Here is a 17,593-nt window from a genome sequence, read left to right as displayed (position 1 = left end):
TAACTAATAATAAATGGATAAAAATTTAATAATAGTAGTAATATGGCTTAATTTTATTATGTTATGGAAAAAATTTGGATTAATTAAAGTGTACTTTAAAGGTTTGATTAAGCCAGGAACCCTTTTTTTCTTGTTGTAAAACTTTCCACCAATCGAGTCTAACCCGGCTATTTCAACTTTAAACTGATTTTATAGTAGTTATTAGCAATCTAGGTAACTATTACGTGTTCTATTAACACGGTATAAGCTTGCAGTCTGCACTTAAATGATTCAAAATTTACATCGTATCGAGTAGAAAAAGGGTCATATATATAGAGAAAGCAGAAGACTTAACAGACGAAAAATTCTCTTTCATACTGATAACCGGATTGGTTAAAACACCAATGAGAGATTGTTAAATAACTAATAACATGCTATGACGTATATCCGTCCTTGAAAATATCCAGTAAAAAAGGTTGACGGGCAAGCATAGTGTCTGTTATTTAATTGAGAAATCCTTTGAGAGGATTTCAGTTTTCCATGGCATCAACATGAAAATTTTTTCCCTTTATTTCTGTCTGTTTTTCGGAGGATATTTCGCCGTATCGAGCTACAGCCAGAATTATTCGGCAGAAGAAACGGTGAAACAATGGGAAAAATTGGAAAAAATTGCAAGGAAATACGTTGATTTAGCGTTAAAGCAAGCTCTTCCTGCTTTAGTTAAAGCTAATTCCGAAGCGAAAATATCTCCAAAATGCTCTAACAGTGTTATGAAACTGATCATCGGTCTAAGAAGAATGAAAACATGGGCATTCGAAAGTAAGTTTTAATTATTATTATTATTAAGTAGAAAAAATATTTAAAACCATTTAATATTTACATTACGCGTAGAAAAATTAGTACAAGCCCTGACAGTTTATTATAAATCTAGTTGTGTTCTTTTTATTTCAAATGTTACCCACTTTACGAGGTAGAAAATGATTTTGTAATCCCTTCAATCATAGAATGAAAACATGAATACAATTGCTACTTTCCTTTTAAACAAAATTCCTTTCCAAGCAGCTTTATCAAATGTGATAAAATTCTGTGATCGAGATATTTAAATACCGTATTGCCAGAATACGTGCCCTTAATATGTATTCTAATTATTTTTTTTGTTCCATATACCTTATTTGGAATTTATATTTAACTAAATGGAATGGAAATGTAAAATACAAAGCTTATAATTAATATAAAAATCTATAAAAATCGATTTATTATTCTGAATATAAAACAAATTGCATTATATTTACCTATCAAACTTTAACAGAAATTTAAATTTTTACACACATTTATAGGATGAAGACGTTAAATATATTAATGGAAACTTCTTAAAAATTAATTAAGAATTATTTTATAGGAAATAGTTTTAAAGTGTATGTACAATTTTAATATATACAGAAAAAATAAGTAAATAAAATTAATAACTGTTGACGCTAAATCGTAATATTTTATCAATAATGAGTTATAAAAACAAACAAGTGCGGAAAAAGTGAATAAATATGGACAATCTCGGAAGGGCCACTTTCATCGAGTATTGTTCTTTATTAGTTCATTGAAAAAATACCCACGTATGTGGGTTACGGAGTATGCTCTGCGGGTAAGGGTTAATAGCCCATACTACATTCAACAATAGAAAACAGGACAGTATTATCAAGTTATAAACATACAAACGCTCTAGTAGAAATGAATTTTCGATCATCATGACACGATTCTCGCAGTGTAATTTACTTAAACCGATTACACAAGCATTGTTACGGAGCTATTAATAACCAATCTAAAAAGCGAAACTGATCACCTTTGCGATTTGCTAACAATACTTGAATACTTTATTCGAGTCGCGGTTAAACTATTTTCTGATTTTTCTCCTACTTAAAGCGTGTTTTCTATATTTACAAGTACAATTCCACGGAATACGTTTATAGTGTTACATATAATTCGTATAACGTACCCAATAGTAAGAAACTGCTTATCAATTGAAGTAAATCTATTCAGAATTTTTGGATTTAAACGATTGATTTATATCGGTACTGTATAGGGACTAATTAATGATTAATAGAACTGATAGTTGTATCTTGTCATGGAAAACTTGCTTATACTGTAATGTAATCAAATTTGGGACACTGGCCTAGGAATTACATATAAAATAATTTTTCTGTCTAGACATTTAAATAATAATACTGTAGTTAATAGAAGGATAAAACAATTACGTACTTATTTATTTATTTTCTTTCATAATAAAATTTTTTACTAAATATGTATAAATTTAAATGGAATTTAAAAGATTTTTCTAATAAATTTTATTGCCAAACAGTGTTTACATATGATGCAAGAGCATTTTTAACTTTAATAAATGCGTTAAAAGAGTTTGTATCGAAGTTATAACTTCTTGTAATTAAAATGTAACTAAATAATACAATTTATATATAAAAATAATGACAAAAATAACCTAAAATGTCTCCACAAAATATTGTTTTGTTTTTAATTAAAAACATAACCACAATAATTGTAAAATAATTCATATTTTCAAATCTATTCTTTCTGAAAATCATAAAATGTATCTATATATTAAATTCAATGTATAATCCGGTTAACTTTTAGCTAGGATAAATTGTGTTATTACATATAACTTTGACGGAAATAATATGGTATTAGAAGTAGATTTCTTGTGTAGGCAACATAGATTTGTAATAATACAATAGAATTACCATAAATCTGACATGAAATTATATAAGTAATAAAAATTACAGGAAAGAAAAACAATGTAGCTATCAATTAAATTTTTGAATATTGAATGGTATTTCACAGTGGTGATGTAAGTATTTATACAAGGGAAGGGGAGAGAAAAAAGTGAAATTTTCATTGCCTCTTCGATATATTTGATCTTTACACTTCTAAATTACGATAAAATTATTTACCTTAATTTATTATTCTTGCGTTACAATAATAATAAATTAATTATGCAAATTTTTTGCTTAGCAGATGTAAATAAGGTCAAGCGAATTACATAATCTGTGCCTTATTTATCTAAGAAGTGAGACGTATTACGTGTTGATGTAGCCTAATAATCGTAATTTATATCTTAACGAACATAATCAACTTAAATCGTCAAATATTAAGAAGGTCCATAGTAAGGTTTTAAGTAATTAAAACGTTATTTGCTCGAAATAAACTTTCGTTGGCACCAATATTTAAGTGCGACGTAGAAGGTTGAATCGGTAATCATTGTTCTATTGTTAACGAGAAAAATAAAAGATATTTTTCATGTAATTGCTTGACAACGTGTTATAAGGGAGATCTTTTTATAGACTTGTGTAAATACTTCCAAGTTTGACAGAATACACCGTTTATAATCAACGTTATATTTTGCTTATAGTCACAGCAAGCATAAAAAGTAATGGTTTATAAAGTTTTACTTCAATTGTATCGTTTTACGTAATTAATTCCTATATTTTGATCTGAAAAATTATTTTCTATTAAATGTAAAATAATTAATTATTTAAATTATACTTGTAAGCATTGTAAAAGTAAGAGGTTATAAAAGAAAATCATTTGAAAAAGGGAAAGGGCACGTCACTGTTTTACAAAGCCACTTAGCGTGATGATGTGAGCGTGTTACCTTTCTTGATTAATAATATGAAAACAAATATGAAATACATAATTTTATTACATTAAAACATTTCTATTGCTTACGCTCCGTCTATAATTCATTTCAAAAGTTGTTCAAATTTGTCCTTGACATACACTAGAATATATTCTATCTTTTCCTTCTAGAAACTGTTTATAAAAAGAAAGATATTATAAATCAAAGCTATTGAAGTAGGAAAAGATGGCGTTAATGTCTTCTACATTTTCATAAGCGCCAACTTTCCTTGAACTTTTAAACTTTTGGGTCTTTCACTACTTGATATTTTGGAACTTTTTTCCGGAATTTATTTTTTACTTAGAACTCATCGACTTAAAACAATGAGTCTTTTATTTTAGATATTATAAAAACCTGTTTTAAAATATGACGATTAATCACCTTATTCTAAATTAAATAACTTTATTTTAGTCCATCTTCAGAAATTTTTAAAGAAAACTTCAATATTTATTACAATTATTATAGTGTTGGATGCTGCTGGTAAACCTGGAGGTGGAATAATGGAAGGTACATTAATAGCATTCGGTTCTTACGATCAATGTTTAAGCATAGAAGCAAAAGATAAACCTAATGACAAAGAATATTTTCGAGGAAAATACTGTACGGTCAGCATACAACCACCTGTACCACCGAAACCCGAATTTTACACCATGCATCACAAATTTGCATCGTTTGTCAACTTTACTTCTTCAAAAACGGTTAGTTTACTTTAAAACCATGTTTATATATATACATAATAATCTTAAAATAGTACTTATAATAAGTTGTTTTTAGTTTATCCGCACTTTTTCGAAAGATCTCCACTTCTTTTTATTTCTTACATACCGTCTCGGAATCTGCATTCCATCTACTTGCAATGGCGACGATTTGCAAAGCGTTTTAAATATGAGTAAGTTAAAAAAGAAATGAATAAATAAGTAATTTTTTTTTATTCTTCTTTACTCTTAAATATAAACGTAATTTATAATTCATTTTCCCTGTATTCTTCAGTTTTAAAAGACTTGGAAGGTGTTTCAGCCAATATTGTCGGATGCGAAATCAAGGAACCAATTGTGTTAAATAAGTTGCAAATAATTATAATGTAAGTAAAAACATGTGTGGTTATCTGTTCATAATAAGAAAAACGTCCATTGGCACGTTATTAAATAAATATTTTTACAGAACATTGGTGTGTGCATTAGTTGGATTGATAATATTAGCTACAATAATCCACCTCGTTTACAGAAGTAGTAAACCAGATCATCTCATTTCGCTCCCTTCTAATCAAGGTAAATATCCTTCCCTCATTTATTTATTTATTTACACTTATTTCTTTCGTATTAATTGATAAATCTTATTTACAGGACATTTATTATCGATATTTCTGGCATTTTCGCTTCATAGAAGCATGAAAAGATTAACAAGAATAGAAACAACTTTGAGGCAATCCAAGGCCATCCACGGATTGAGGGCTTTAAGTTTCTTTTGGATTATATTTGGAAATATTTTCCTGTATTCAAATTATCAAGTTATTCGTAAGTATTAAAAATTGCATAATAAATTTAATTAACTTTTCTCTGAATCGGTTTAATTTCTTTTTTATAAAGGTCAGTTGAAGATGGCCGTCGTTTACTCTTGCACAATTCTCTTTCAAGTTTTAGTTAGTTCTCCTCTTGGATTTGACACTTTCTTCTTCATAAGGTAAAATATTAAGTACAATTACATATTTTAACGAATATTTGAAAGATTTTTTTAAAATATAAAATTTTTCAGTGGTTATATATTAGCCTATGGCGTTGCTCAGACCTCGGGAAATATAAAATTATTGTACGTACGACACTTATTTCACTATCTGATTAGGTAAGTATAATTCTCCAAAATTTAAATTTATCATCATTATTATTATTATTACACTCTCGAGGAATAGTAATAAATGTTAAATAATGTCAATTTGTTTTCTTTCAAGAATAATACCAGGATATCTACTGGTTATTGCATTCGTTTTTATAGTGCCTATTACCAATAGTGGTCCAAGTTGGCACGAAAATCTTGACCCTATGGTTGAAGGCTGTCGTAATAATTGGTGGACTAACTTACTTTTTATCAATAACTTTAATATAACTGGAACAGAAAAGGTAAACTTAATGCTAATACCATACTTTTTTATTTAAACTATTTGCTGAATATAGTTAATGGTAAAATAATAATAATGTATCGAATAAAATAAAATTTAAAAAATTAAGAAAAAATGTATTTCTTAACAGAGAGTAATAAAAATATTACATAGCTCATTTCATCACTTGTAAAATAATTGTATAATGTATACTTTAAGAAATTTCTTTCATTGATATACATCGATTGAATGTTTATGGGTTATTGTGTAATGTGTATCTGAGCTAAACATAAATTACTTTTATAAATGAATACGTAACGATCGATTTAATAGTTCTTCAATAGTAGGTTACGATTGAGGAAAGTGAAGAAATATTACGAATGATTTTACATTCAAACTATTTCATCATTATATTTTTAAATATTTCGCTTGTAAAGATTGAAATAATTAATTATACATTTAATTATTTTGTATTTAGTGCTTGCATCACTCTTGGTACATTGCCTGCGATTTCCAATTATTTATAATTGGCCTTATAGTAACTTCATTAATGGCGTAAGTTGTTTAATATTATTCTTTACATAAAATTCATTCTATTCTTTAGGAACGTAAAATTAATATGTATAAGGAAAATATATAAGCCTACAGTAAGAAATAATATTACATTATTCAGTGTATTCTAAATATCACTTTAATATTTAACAAAACAATTGTCTATAAATAAACTTAAAATTATTATAAATCCTTCATTTATTTTAGTATTTGCAATTACAAAATGCGGTTAATGTTACCTATGGTTCCAAGATGGCGGCTCGTCTCTGATTCCAACAAATAGAAGAAAGTTTTTAATTTAATGTTGTTTTTATAAATTACCATAATTATTACCAACATAATTATTAGAATAGGTTAGGTTAGAACGTGCGAGCCCACTGTTTCGTTTCCTTTATTTGCTGGAATCAGAGACGAGCCGCCATCTTGGAACCATAGGTAACATTAACCCAAAATGCTAATAAATAAGCTTTCTTCTTAGTATTTTAATTATACCAAGAAATAATAATGATGAGCCTGGATAAATTCTAATGTAATAACTAAATACTAAGCTAAATGAATTTTTTTTTATCTAACTCGGAATAATTTTATATTAAATCGATTGATAATTATGTAAAATTAAAAAAAATGCAAATTAAAATACAATCGAACTTCCAATAACGGCCACCTCTAAACGGCGGCCAATATTTCCACAAACTTTATTTGAAAAAACCCGCATAAAAATAGAAAATGGCCGTTATTTGGAGGTTATGTTCACGTCATTGACATATAGATCTGTCTACTCAATACATTTATAGTAAAATTATGTACAAATTACGTACAGGTGACAAATTCATTGAAACTTTTTCAAACATCACATTTATCTATTTAAAAAGTACCTCAAAAATTAATTAAAACGTGAATAATTTATTAAAATATCTATACAGAATTAAAATGGTGATAGTTAAGGTTTGATTTTATATCCTTTTCTATCGATGATCGTCTTCGTAAATATTACGGGGAAAATATTTTTCAGTTAATTGCTAAATTTTTTGTGGAATTAAAAACGATTTCTTATATTGTAACTCGTTTCGGCGTGATACTCTACATATTTCAATAATTCTTATTAAAAATTATGAAAAATAAAAAAAATATTCTTCTAGATTGTGAAGCAGCGAGGACCTTTTTATAAAGGATTTTTGATGTAATAAATAGTAAAGTGATACAATTATTCCTAAAAAGTATTATGCTAGTCCAGGGGTCGGCAACCTGTGGCACGCGGCGCTCTGAATAGAAATGTGGTAAAAATTATAATTTTAATTATTAATTACACATTTAAAAATGGAAGCCACAGTTCAGTGTAGGCAGTCGTACGTAAAAACGAATCTATTGCTTGTACATTTATATTACAACGAATGCGTTTACGCTTCGTGTCACCATCTAAGTGTTGTGCATGAGCTTCACGTGTAAGAACGTAATTAACAACTTAACTTCAAGTCCATTATAACCGGACCAATGTTAATAATATATATATAACAAAATTGATAGAATCCTGTTGGCACCCGAAATAACACTATAACTTAGATTCGGCATAACACCGCAGAAAAGTTGCCTACCCTTGTGCTAATCTATTATAAGATACTAAATTAATAATGTATATTCTTGGAGGGAAATTATTACTGTATTCGAAGATTGATTTATAAATTGTTTTCCAAAATAAGTTATTGGTACTTTTTAAATTTACGAAATGTTATTTACAATTAGTATTTATTACTACTATACAAGAATTTTATGTTCCATAATTAAAAGATAATTCTGTATCATCTGTAATTAATATTTATTTATAATTGTTTCTTACGTAACGAAGTTTCATATCATGTAAATCCTAAATGTAGTAAGCTACTTATTGATATTTTCCTTATATATATTCAAAGATTGACATTGATTATATATTTTTTTAACTCCTTCCTCCCTGCGATCATTAAGAGGGGCCTTTATATCAAGCCCATTGTGGATTAATATAAAACCTAATCCACAATGGGCTTGGTATAAGAATATCTTTATATTTAGATTTAAATTTTATTCATTTTCTTGTTTAAATAGATGGTCACGAGTGGGCTTAATCATTAATTTAATGCTGATTATACTGTCCGTCTCAATTACTGGAATTATGATTTCATACTTGAAACTTCCTCCAACAATCCTGTTTTCGCAGGTGGATGTCGTGTAAGTAGCAAAATTTGTTTAAAAAATGTCTTTCAAAGAATTGTCAACTAAATCTTAAATACTTTTCTTTACTAAATCTACGAAATGCTATGAAATTTACATAAAATGGAATTTTTCATCTATTTTTAAAGGCAACGGCAAGGAGTAGAGAACCTTTTGTTTAACAGACCGTATCCACACTTGGGCTCTTTTTGTTTAGGCTTAGCCTTAGGACATATTTTAGCTCATAGATCAACCTTCAAGTTAAAAAATGTAAGAAATGTTTAAATTATCGCACGTGTTTCCTAATTCATTTTTAAAATATAATATTTATGTATATTTTCAGTTTACGAAATTATTGGGCTGGTGCCTAGCTATAATATGTATGTTATCGGTCACATTTGGAGTTTACGAATGGAATTTCCACGAGCAAATAGCGACAACCGCGACAACTCTATATGGAGCCGCTCATCGATTGGCTTGGACACTGGGAATTGCTTGGGTGATGTTTCTCTGTGCAACTCGAAACGCGGGTAAACAAACGTTTTATTTTCTGTTGAAATACAATACGAATAATATAAATTTAAAATATAATCTTAACTGCTAGGTGTTGTGAATACTGTGCTGTCTTGGACACCATTGCGTGCTATAAGTCGATTATCATTAATGGCGTATCTCTTTCATCCCATTATCTTGACTACATTGACAAGTCATTTAAGAGAACGAATACAAATCACTCCTTACGTCATAGTAAGTATATTACTTTATAAATATGTATTTAATCTAAATAATATACTAATTGTTTCTTTATAGATATTTGTTATGTGCGGCTTGTCCTGCCTTTCGTTAACTTTATCATTTTTCTCTTACGTCCTGCTAACGGCGCCCATTATGGAGATAGAAGAAATGTATTTCGGGAAAAAAGTGGTAGAGAAAAAGAGGATTTACGAGAAATCGGATCGGATTTCAAAAAAATTGAAAGAGCTCGAAGCAAAGAGTTATTCGGACAGCGAAAAACATGGAACGGATATTTTCAGGAAAATCGACATACACGAGTTGGAAAAGAATAAAGTAAACGGGATTGTAATTTTACATTTGTAATATTTACATTATCGTGAAAGAATTATAAGTGATTTTCACTTATAATTATTACTTTAAATCTTGATTATAGTCAAGAAATATCTTCAACATTAATGAATATGTTAATTTCGTTTTCGTTTCTTTTCCTCAAAGAAAATCAGGAGTAAATGTCCTTTTTTTTCATTTTTTACGAAAAAGTAAACAAACAATCGAACTAATTGCGAAATTGCTGTGTGACATTTGGGTTAATGCAAAGTTCGAAGTTACCAAACCGGGAGAAACCAAACTTGTTCTTAAATACTCAAACCAGCTTCCTTCATTATTCTTCATACAGTCAATTTTTTTTTTTTTTTTTCCTTTTTATTTTTGTCAAATTTTTAAAATTCGCAGAAATTTAGTACAAATGACATAATTTGACGTTTTTGTTTATATTCTTTCCGCATGTGAGCGCTACGAGGGCCTATTTAATAAAGCCCATCGTGGGTTAGACCAGGTGGTGAGGTTCGGTACCCAACATACCAGACCGATCACCCCCGAAAAATTTCCTGGAGTTTTTTTCGACCGATCCAGATTCGATTTCGGGTCCCCAGAACGGTAGGCTAACAACTTAATTCGTTCGGTTATTTGGCCCTATAATTTGATGTTTTACAAACATAGAAATTTATTTTGGTGTATATAGCATATTTTCATTATTATTCTGATGAATATATATGTATAATTCATTTCACCATAATAATAAATAGGGTAGATGTACCAGTTTTGGCCAGTGTACCAGTTCTGGCCAGAAAACAAATTTAACTTAAAAATATAATCACCACATATTCAAATCTGTCCAATGAAACAAACTTTTATTGTTAACTGTTCACACAGTTAACAATAAAAGTTTGTTTCATTTGTGATTATATTTTTAAGTTAAATTTGTTTTCTGGCCAGAACTGGTACACTGGCCAAAACTGGTACATCTACCCTACAAACTGTTAGTTGTTAGTATCCGTAAATCTACCGTAGTCATTAGTTTATAATCTGATATATTATCAATTAACAATTAACAATAATAACTATAAGTTTTTATCTATTATTAAGGTTTTTAATTATTTTATTCTTAATTTGCCCATTTACTTCAATTAGTATATTCGAGATAATTCATATTAAAAAATTATTTAATGGATCAAAATGGTATTTCAATTAGAAGATTCTCAAGTAAAACAAATTTATATATTCAATCGTTAATAAATTAAATTTTTTAAAATCATAATTACTAAACTTTCTGCAAATTTATTTAAGTTTAATCTGTCTTACAGCAATATTAAGTCGTAAATTGGCCACGTGTCAAATAACATTATAAATTTGGGATGCACAACATATGGATTGTTCGTTGTTTTACTGTGGCCCACCGCCTAATTTAAGTAAAAATGTGTTGCGTTGATAGACCGACTTAAATGTTCATAAATGCATTAGCATGATTTTAAATACATATAATGTATTTAAATTTAACACACTTTTTATTTCTGGATTCGCGCACATTTTCATTTTTTGTCATTTTTGAATCTCCTTATAGGCACAAAGATTGCTTTTTCTCCATGCCCATCGCGGGTTTGGCCAGGCCCACAATGAGTCAGCCGGATGTTGAGAGACGTGACGTAACACATCCGGAATAGACCATGAAAAATTCCCCGGAGAGACCACTTTGATTAGATCCCAGAATGGCAGGCGAACACCTTTACTGCTTCTGCTATCGGGCAGCGCGCACAAATATTTGTTTAATTTTCATACGAGTACATTTTATACATAATACTTCAGCCCGTTTAAAAACAATTTCACCTAATGCGGCCGAGATAATACTTTGGTTGTGCATTCCAATAGCAAAATAGATAGCCAGGTTTAACTTTTGTCCATTACAAGAAATCAAATATGCATTGGGCCGGCTATTTTGGATTTGAAAACGGAGGAACAGTATCTCGATCCTTAATGAATTATTAAAGTTTCTGTATGGGATTCGAACCGGAATCCTGTACACAAGTAGGCTGTTCCGTTATTATAATTAACGTGAATAAAGTGTAGAAAAAATCACGAAAATCCCGATCCAAATTATCTAAAGTTACGAACATCCAGGTCGGAATCGAACAAGATCAATTACGAAATTATACTTCTTACCTATCTTTTTAAAAAAAGATAGTATAATGAAAAATGCTGAAATAAGTATCATTAAAGTATAAAAAACATAAGAATGTCAGAAGCTTTTAAAAAAAATTTTTAAAGTGTACAATTGAATTTTGTGAACAATATCTTCAATAATGTTAAAATGCTTATAATTTCAGAAGTATTGTTATTGAATGTTTTCGGATATTTTATAAACGAAATGAATTTTTTAACGCATTTTTAAATATAAAATTACCATTTATGACTGGATTACAGATAATAAACGTTTCAACTAAATAAATATTAGCCAAGTGTCTGAATGAATAATTTGTGTCGGAATTATTAAAATAATTTATATTGTTAATTTAAATGTTTGAAATATGACACACGATACAGGGCGCCTCTAGTGCCCGTTTTCGACATAACGTTACACGACGGAAACGCGTTCAATGGGTTATAAACGTTACTGTGAAAGACCAAAATTAGAGAATGTCGACACATACGACAGCCCATTGGTGAAAGACCAAATATTTGGTGATGATATTAATGTTACGTTATGTTAGTATAGGTTTAGGTTAGGTAAAAAATGTACTTCAGACAAGCAGCTGCAACTAATTCGAGAAATGGAAGGAAAGGCTATACATGCTGTAATTGCAAAAAAAAAATTGTTCTACAACTAAATGCTAGGAACAATATTTTTATTCAACGTTCACATCAGTGCACGCTGAATGTCCGTGTAAGTGAGAAATAATATTTAAAAAATATTTCGTACATGCACGAAACGACTGTGTGAATGCCGACATTCACCGGAGAATGTTGACATTCGCAGGATTTCGGATATATAGATTCCATTATCGTTACTTGTTATAAAATAGTTTATTCAAAAATATTAAAAATTATTTCATAAGATATTAAAATAGTTTTAAGATTCATTCATTTAACAGATAAACTAAAAATAAAATTAAAAATTACAGATTTTATGCCATTCGGTTTCCGGTACATCCAGATCTATTCGATTTAAAAATAGGTTGTTCAATTAACGCGAGAAATCAGCATATTTTAGTGCAATTATGCTGGTTGATTGGATTGGATTGATGGTATAACGAGTAGAGTTGCTGTATGTCTCGATTTTTCGGCGAATAAATTCTATCGAAAATTTTTTCCAGAATATCTCGATCTGTATTAAAAACAGTCAAATAAGAATTGTAGGCGATAGGTGCCATGTCTGTATAAGTCATTTCTCCTCAAACGCCTACGTCCTCAATAATTTATGGTGCGCGTCGGGTTCTGTTAGCCCTGTGTAGTTTTCTGTGTTGCTTCGAAACTATTGATGGTTTCGTGCAATCATAATCGATGAGTCAATAGTTACGTCTGGCCACAGTCTAGCATTTTTTTTACGTCTTCTGCCCTATGGGCATTGAAAGGATCTTTACTTTTAATCAGTGCATCGTGGGTTCAGCATGTGTAAAATAAGAACAGCTGGATTTTTCTAACAAAAACTTAGTTGAAATATGTACTCTACAGTAAATCAAACAAGTACAATTGGTTAAACAAATAAATGTTCAATAAAAATTAGTTTAATTAGAATTATTCAATTATTTTCCAGAGTAGCTACTGTTTACCCAACGATAGATAGGCCTGTCCATCAAATTTTACCACAATGCTACCAAACTTGCAACGTCTCGATTTCTGGTTTCGAATTTATGGAGCTATTCCCGAGAGGTCTTTCATTGGAAACAGGCTCCTATTCAGGTGTTATCCTAACGCGTGGTGCGCTGTCCAATGACCGTCATTTCGTTTATTATCCACATTTCATTACACGTTTTTCATAAACTAAACATGTATAACAGACAACTCCACTACTTTCGATGTGTAAGGGAATTAAAGCCCAAAATGACATACTTGGGTATAATGACTGATTATATAGTTTCCCTAATAATTGGGAGGTAATTAATGCTGTATAGAAAGTTGCATCAACTCGTTTGGTGTGTAAGCTTTCGTTACAAGTATCTCAACCATTTACATATCTCCGAAAGGGCGGTAAACATTGTTTTCATCAAAATCTCACGCACTAAAAGGATCTTTACTTTTAATCAGTGCATCGTGGGTTCAGTCATGTCTACAATAAGAACAGCCGGATTTTCTAACAAAAACTTAGTTACACTAATGTTTACAGCATTGTACTGTACCTGCAGCATAATACTACTGAACTATTTCTGCAGGAAAAGAGAACGCTTCCGTCAGAGAACAAACTTTCTTCTTGTATAAAATGCGTCTATAATACGAAAAATCGTACCAAAAGTAGGAAAAAAAAGGAATCCATCGTTATAGCGACATACATTAATATCTATATCCGAATTTTTTCGACTATTAACAATAATCTAGAATTTTATTCAAAACAAAACTGAAAAAATTTACATCGTGCTTAAAATTACATGAATGTTATTATATTATCCATTGTAGTTATCAGAAAGCAATATAAGTTGCATAGCATACGGACAAAGAATTATCTTGACTATAGCACAAGTATTAACGTGGTGGAGATTAAATCTTCGGTCGCTCACGCGAATTGTCTTCGTCTTATGATATCAAATAATATATAAGAGCTTCTTGTCTCACTAACTGTTGATGAATGAAATCTCAAAACACTGTACAGAAGATAGTAGCAGTGTGATAAGTGATAAGTCTGTTGAGGACATCAAAATGTCACTTCTATCATCAGAATGTAACTCGTGCCTGCTTTGAGCTAATTTACTACGAAATTATTATAATCGGACAATTGCTCTAATAATTCTTAGAGTTCATTGCGTTTTTGTGTAAATCTAAAAACAGGTCTGTTTATAATAAAAATTCTAATTGATGAGCATTGCTCTTTGGTGCAGATCTATAACAGAAAACTATATATTCATGTATTTCTGATGAAGGTCTTCAGTACGATATCGAAATACAAACCAGTGATAAAAGTTGCATTCTGACGATAGAAGCATCATTTTGATGTCCTCAGTAGCAATGTGAAAAGTCTTTTACCTCTACTATACACTGTTTGAGATTCATTCAAATCAAATAAATCACTTGTCAATTTCATTTTACATCTAGTTATAGTCTACATAAAACGAATAATAGATAATTAGCATTTCTATATATGACATCCTACTTAAAGGTTTAATAAAAGAAAAGAGTATAAATTTAAAATTTATCATAATTTAATGAAAAAGTTGTTGTTTTATAGTGTAAAAGACGGGCAGATTTTTTTACACTCAAACACTTCAATACCTGCACCAACGGGATGCACGCATTGAAATGTTTGAGCGTACGGGATGCTCGTAGCGCATGTCCAACTTTTATTCCATTTCAATCACGCATTCAATAGCTTGTGAGGTGAAACATTGTCAGTAGCCTTGTAATGCACCGTTCAACAACCCGGAACTAAACCTAAAGATGCGACTATGCAGACGCAAGCGAGCGAATTTTCCGAGCGAACAAGAATATGTGGCGAGAAGAAATGACGACGTTTCAAGCTCTGTTCCTCGCTTTCGTTTATTACGACCACACAGACGAGAGCGAGAAACAGACAGCGTAAAACGTCATCATCTTTTCTCGCCACATTCTCGCTCGTTCGGGTCTGCGTAGTCGTACATTACATAAACAACGAAACACTAGGGTAGGTTGGTTGCCAGGCCGGGACTTCTAAAATGGGCAAACGGATTGGTTACATTAATCCTGTTTCGAATTAATGTCCCGAATTATGCTTCAAAAAACAAAATTATTACGAGCGAACGAACTATTTACAAGAGATTAGAAAAAACACCACGAAAACGCGTTAATTATAATAAACTACACAAAAAAATATAAAATTTAGAACTATCGAAAAATCCAATCAAAGACAAAACCAAAACAAACGTTAACAAAACATTCTGACAATTGCAGAACTTAACTCAAACTTAAAATTTAACTCTCCACAAAACCCGACAAAATAAAGCTGAAACTCGATTAACAACAAAAAAAAAAAAAAAAAAATATTTACAGTCACACTAAAAGTCAGGAAATCCTTTTCTAGAACTCTCCGTTTGCTCTCAAGCTTCACCTCGTTGTCTTCATTGCTGGGTTGTCATACTCCTTGTGTGACAATTAGTTATGCCACTCTAACTTATTTACATACATATGCACTAATAATTATTTTTTTTCTTCTCAATCTTTCAGTTAAACTAGTCTGTCCTATTCTTTTCAAAGAAATTCGGACTTGACTTCTTACAGCCTGACAGATTGGCTATGGTACTGTCAGCAGAGTCAACAATTTTAACTGAGCAAAGGGTGTTTCGATCGGTAGCTGTTACGTAGTTACATCTGCTGAACGACGAGTGACATATTATTAGAACAAGAAGTAGCCATCATTGGGTCAGTTAAAGCTAGCGATAGGTAGAGTAAATGAAAGACTCTACTAAATGCGACGTCAAAATATCAAACATGTTTCGAAACAGCGATACTGTAGAGGGCGTTCAACAGAAAAATACTCAACCATAAAGGGTTCACTAGGGAAATTCAAGGTAATTTTGTAGACATTAGCGACCCTATTGGCGGCTAACTGAATTAATCGAAACTGCCGGATATTACGTGAAGATCACGTGCAAAGTCTTGGATCACGTGATTTAACGTTCATGCAGAACAGTCTAGACCTGAAAATCCGTTCTTGTTTTAACTTTCAAGGTAGAAAATAATGAATCGCAAACGATAAAGGACAAAATATAATTGCAAGTGTCAAGTGTAAGAGTAATATTAGCTGAACTATACTAAATTTGGTATAGAAATAATTACCCCTTCTATAATCGCCTGGCTTCTGTGAGAAGCCCTGTGGTGATTTTCGTGGCATTTTTCCTGAAATTTTTCAAAAACATTTCAAAAAATTTAAGTTTTCCAATCTTTTCGAACTGCAAAAAATGCAATAAATAACATTTTTATTGCGCGCCGAGTTTACTCAGAAAAAAATTCCAAAAAGTTCTGGCTTCTAACAAGCTTCCACGCGACTATGCGAGGTAGTAAAAAATCGGGAAAAAAACGAGTTCGCGATAATCGCTATCGTCCATCGCGACCATCTTTTTCGCTATCAATTCTTTTCTCTCAACAATTTTATTTTTTTTCACTAAAAATATTCATTTTAGCCTGATTTTGAACCGAGATATCGAGATTTATTACTAAACCCAGCGATGTCTTATTATACTCTGCGAGAAATCGCATTTGTCCGCGCGAGAAATAACAGCGACAAAAATTTTCAAAATTAATATCTTTAATACAAATTGCGTTAATTAAACAATTTTTTTTCTTGCGTAAGAATTTCATATAGGTATTGTTGCAAATGCATTTTTTGATAAAATTTCGATAATATTTTTAGTTATAAATAGATGAATTTACGCATTTGATATGTCGTAAATTGCCTAATTTTCGATGGTCGACACATTATTTTTTTGATTGCTTCATTTCATGCACAGAAAACATTTATATCTATACTATCAACAAAGAATTTTGATGGATTGAATAATATCTTGAACGATGTCAAGTTTTATATTAGATGATCGAGTTTTAAGCCTAACACACGACTATATCATATTCAAAATTAAAAATAAAATTCATGTGTAGAAATATAAAGAAAATATCTGTTAAATCTTAAATACAACATTTATATGAGTAAAACAAAATAATAACTTTGTCAATTGGTTGATTTAAAAGTCAGGAAGAAGCATTTGAAAATAGGGTCATAAAACAATCAACGTTTATTGACTTTTGCGATAGGGGGTATAGCGAGGTATATTGACAAATTTTTTCGCAGTAGTACGAAATTTTTACTGACTTCACTTGAAAGTGTCATATTTCTTCCACATTTACAAACAAACCCT

The 17,593-nt window shown here is 30.3% G+C and overlaps 1 protein-coding gene across 1 annotated transcript; it reads left to right on the top strand.

The window, feature by feature from the left end:
• The first annotated feature begins 140 nt into the window (after positions 1-140).
• LOC136987568 (nose resistant to fluoxetine protein 6-like) lies at positions 141-9,784 on the top strand. The gene is made up of 15 exons (XM_067285321.1): positions 141-798; positions 4,127-4,359; positions 4,436-4,550; positions 4,652-4,742; positions 4,823-4,929; positions 5,005-5,175; positions 5,248-5,341; positions 5,414-5,500; positions 5,607-5,775; positions 6,232-6,308; positions 8,385-8,507; positions 8,639-8,759; positions 8,833-9,019; positions 9,094-9,236; positions 9,300-9,784. Exons 1-15 carry the CDS (start codon positions 531-533, stop codon positions 9,585-9,587), a joined length of 2,274 nt encoding a protein of 757 aa, XP_067141422.1. The 5' UTR covers positions 141-530; the 3' UTR covers positions 9,588-9,784.
• The last annotated feature ends 7,809 nt before the right edge of the window (positions 9,785-17,593 follow it).

The sequence above is a fragment of the Centruroides vittatus genome, unplaced genomic scaffold (assembly GCF_030686945.1).
Source record: "Centruroides vittatus isolate TY-2023 unplaced genomic scaffold, ASM3068694v2 contig_1224, whole genome shotgun sequence".
In the NCBI taxonomy this organism is placed as follows: domain Eukaryota; kingdom Metazoa; phylum Arthropoda; class Arachnida; order Scorpiones; family Buthidae; genus Centruroides; species Centruroides vittatus.
This window is presented reverse-complemented; position numbering and strand designations above follow the sequence as displayed.

Excerpts from the sequence above, each read along its gene's own strand:
- LOC136987568 (XM_067285321.1), top strand. The coding sequence starts at position 531 with ATGAAAATTTTTTCCCTTTATTTCTGTCTGTTTTTCGGAGGATATTTC. Across the intron at positions 8,760-8,832 it reads CAACCTTCAAGTTAAAAAAT|TTTACGAAATTATTGGGCTG; the intron begins GTAAGAAATGTT and ends GTATATTTTCAG. Across the intron at positions 9,020-9,093 it reads CTGTGCAACTCGAAACGCGG|GTGTTGTGAATACTGTGCTG; the intron begins GTAAACAAACGT and ends CTTAACTGCTAG.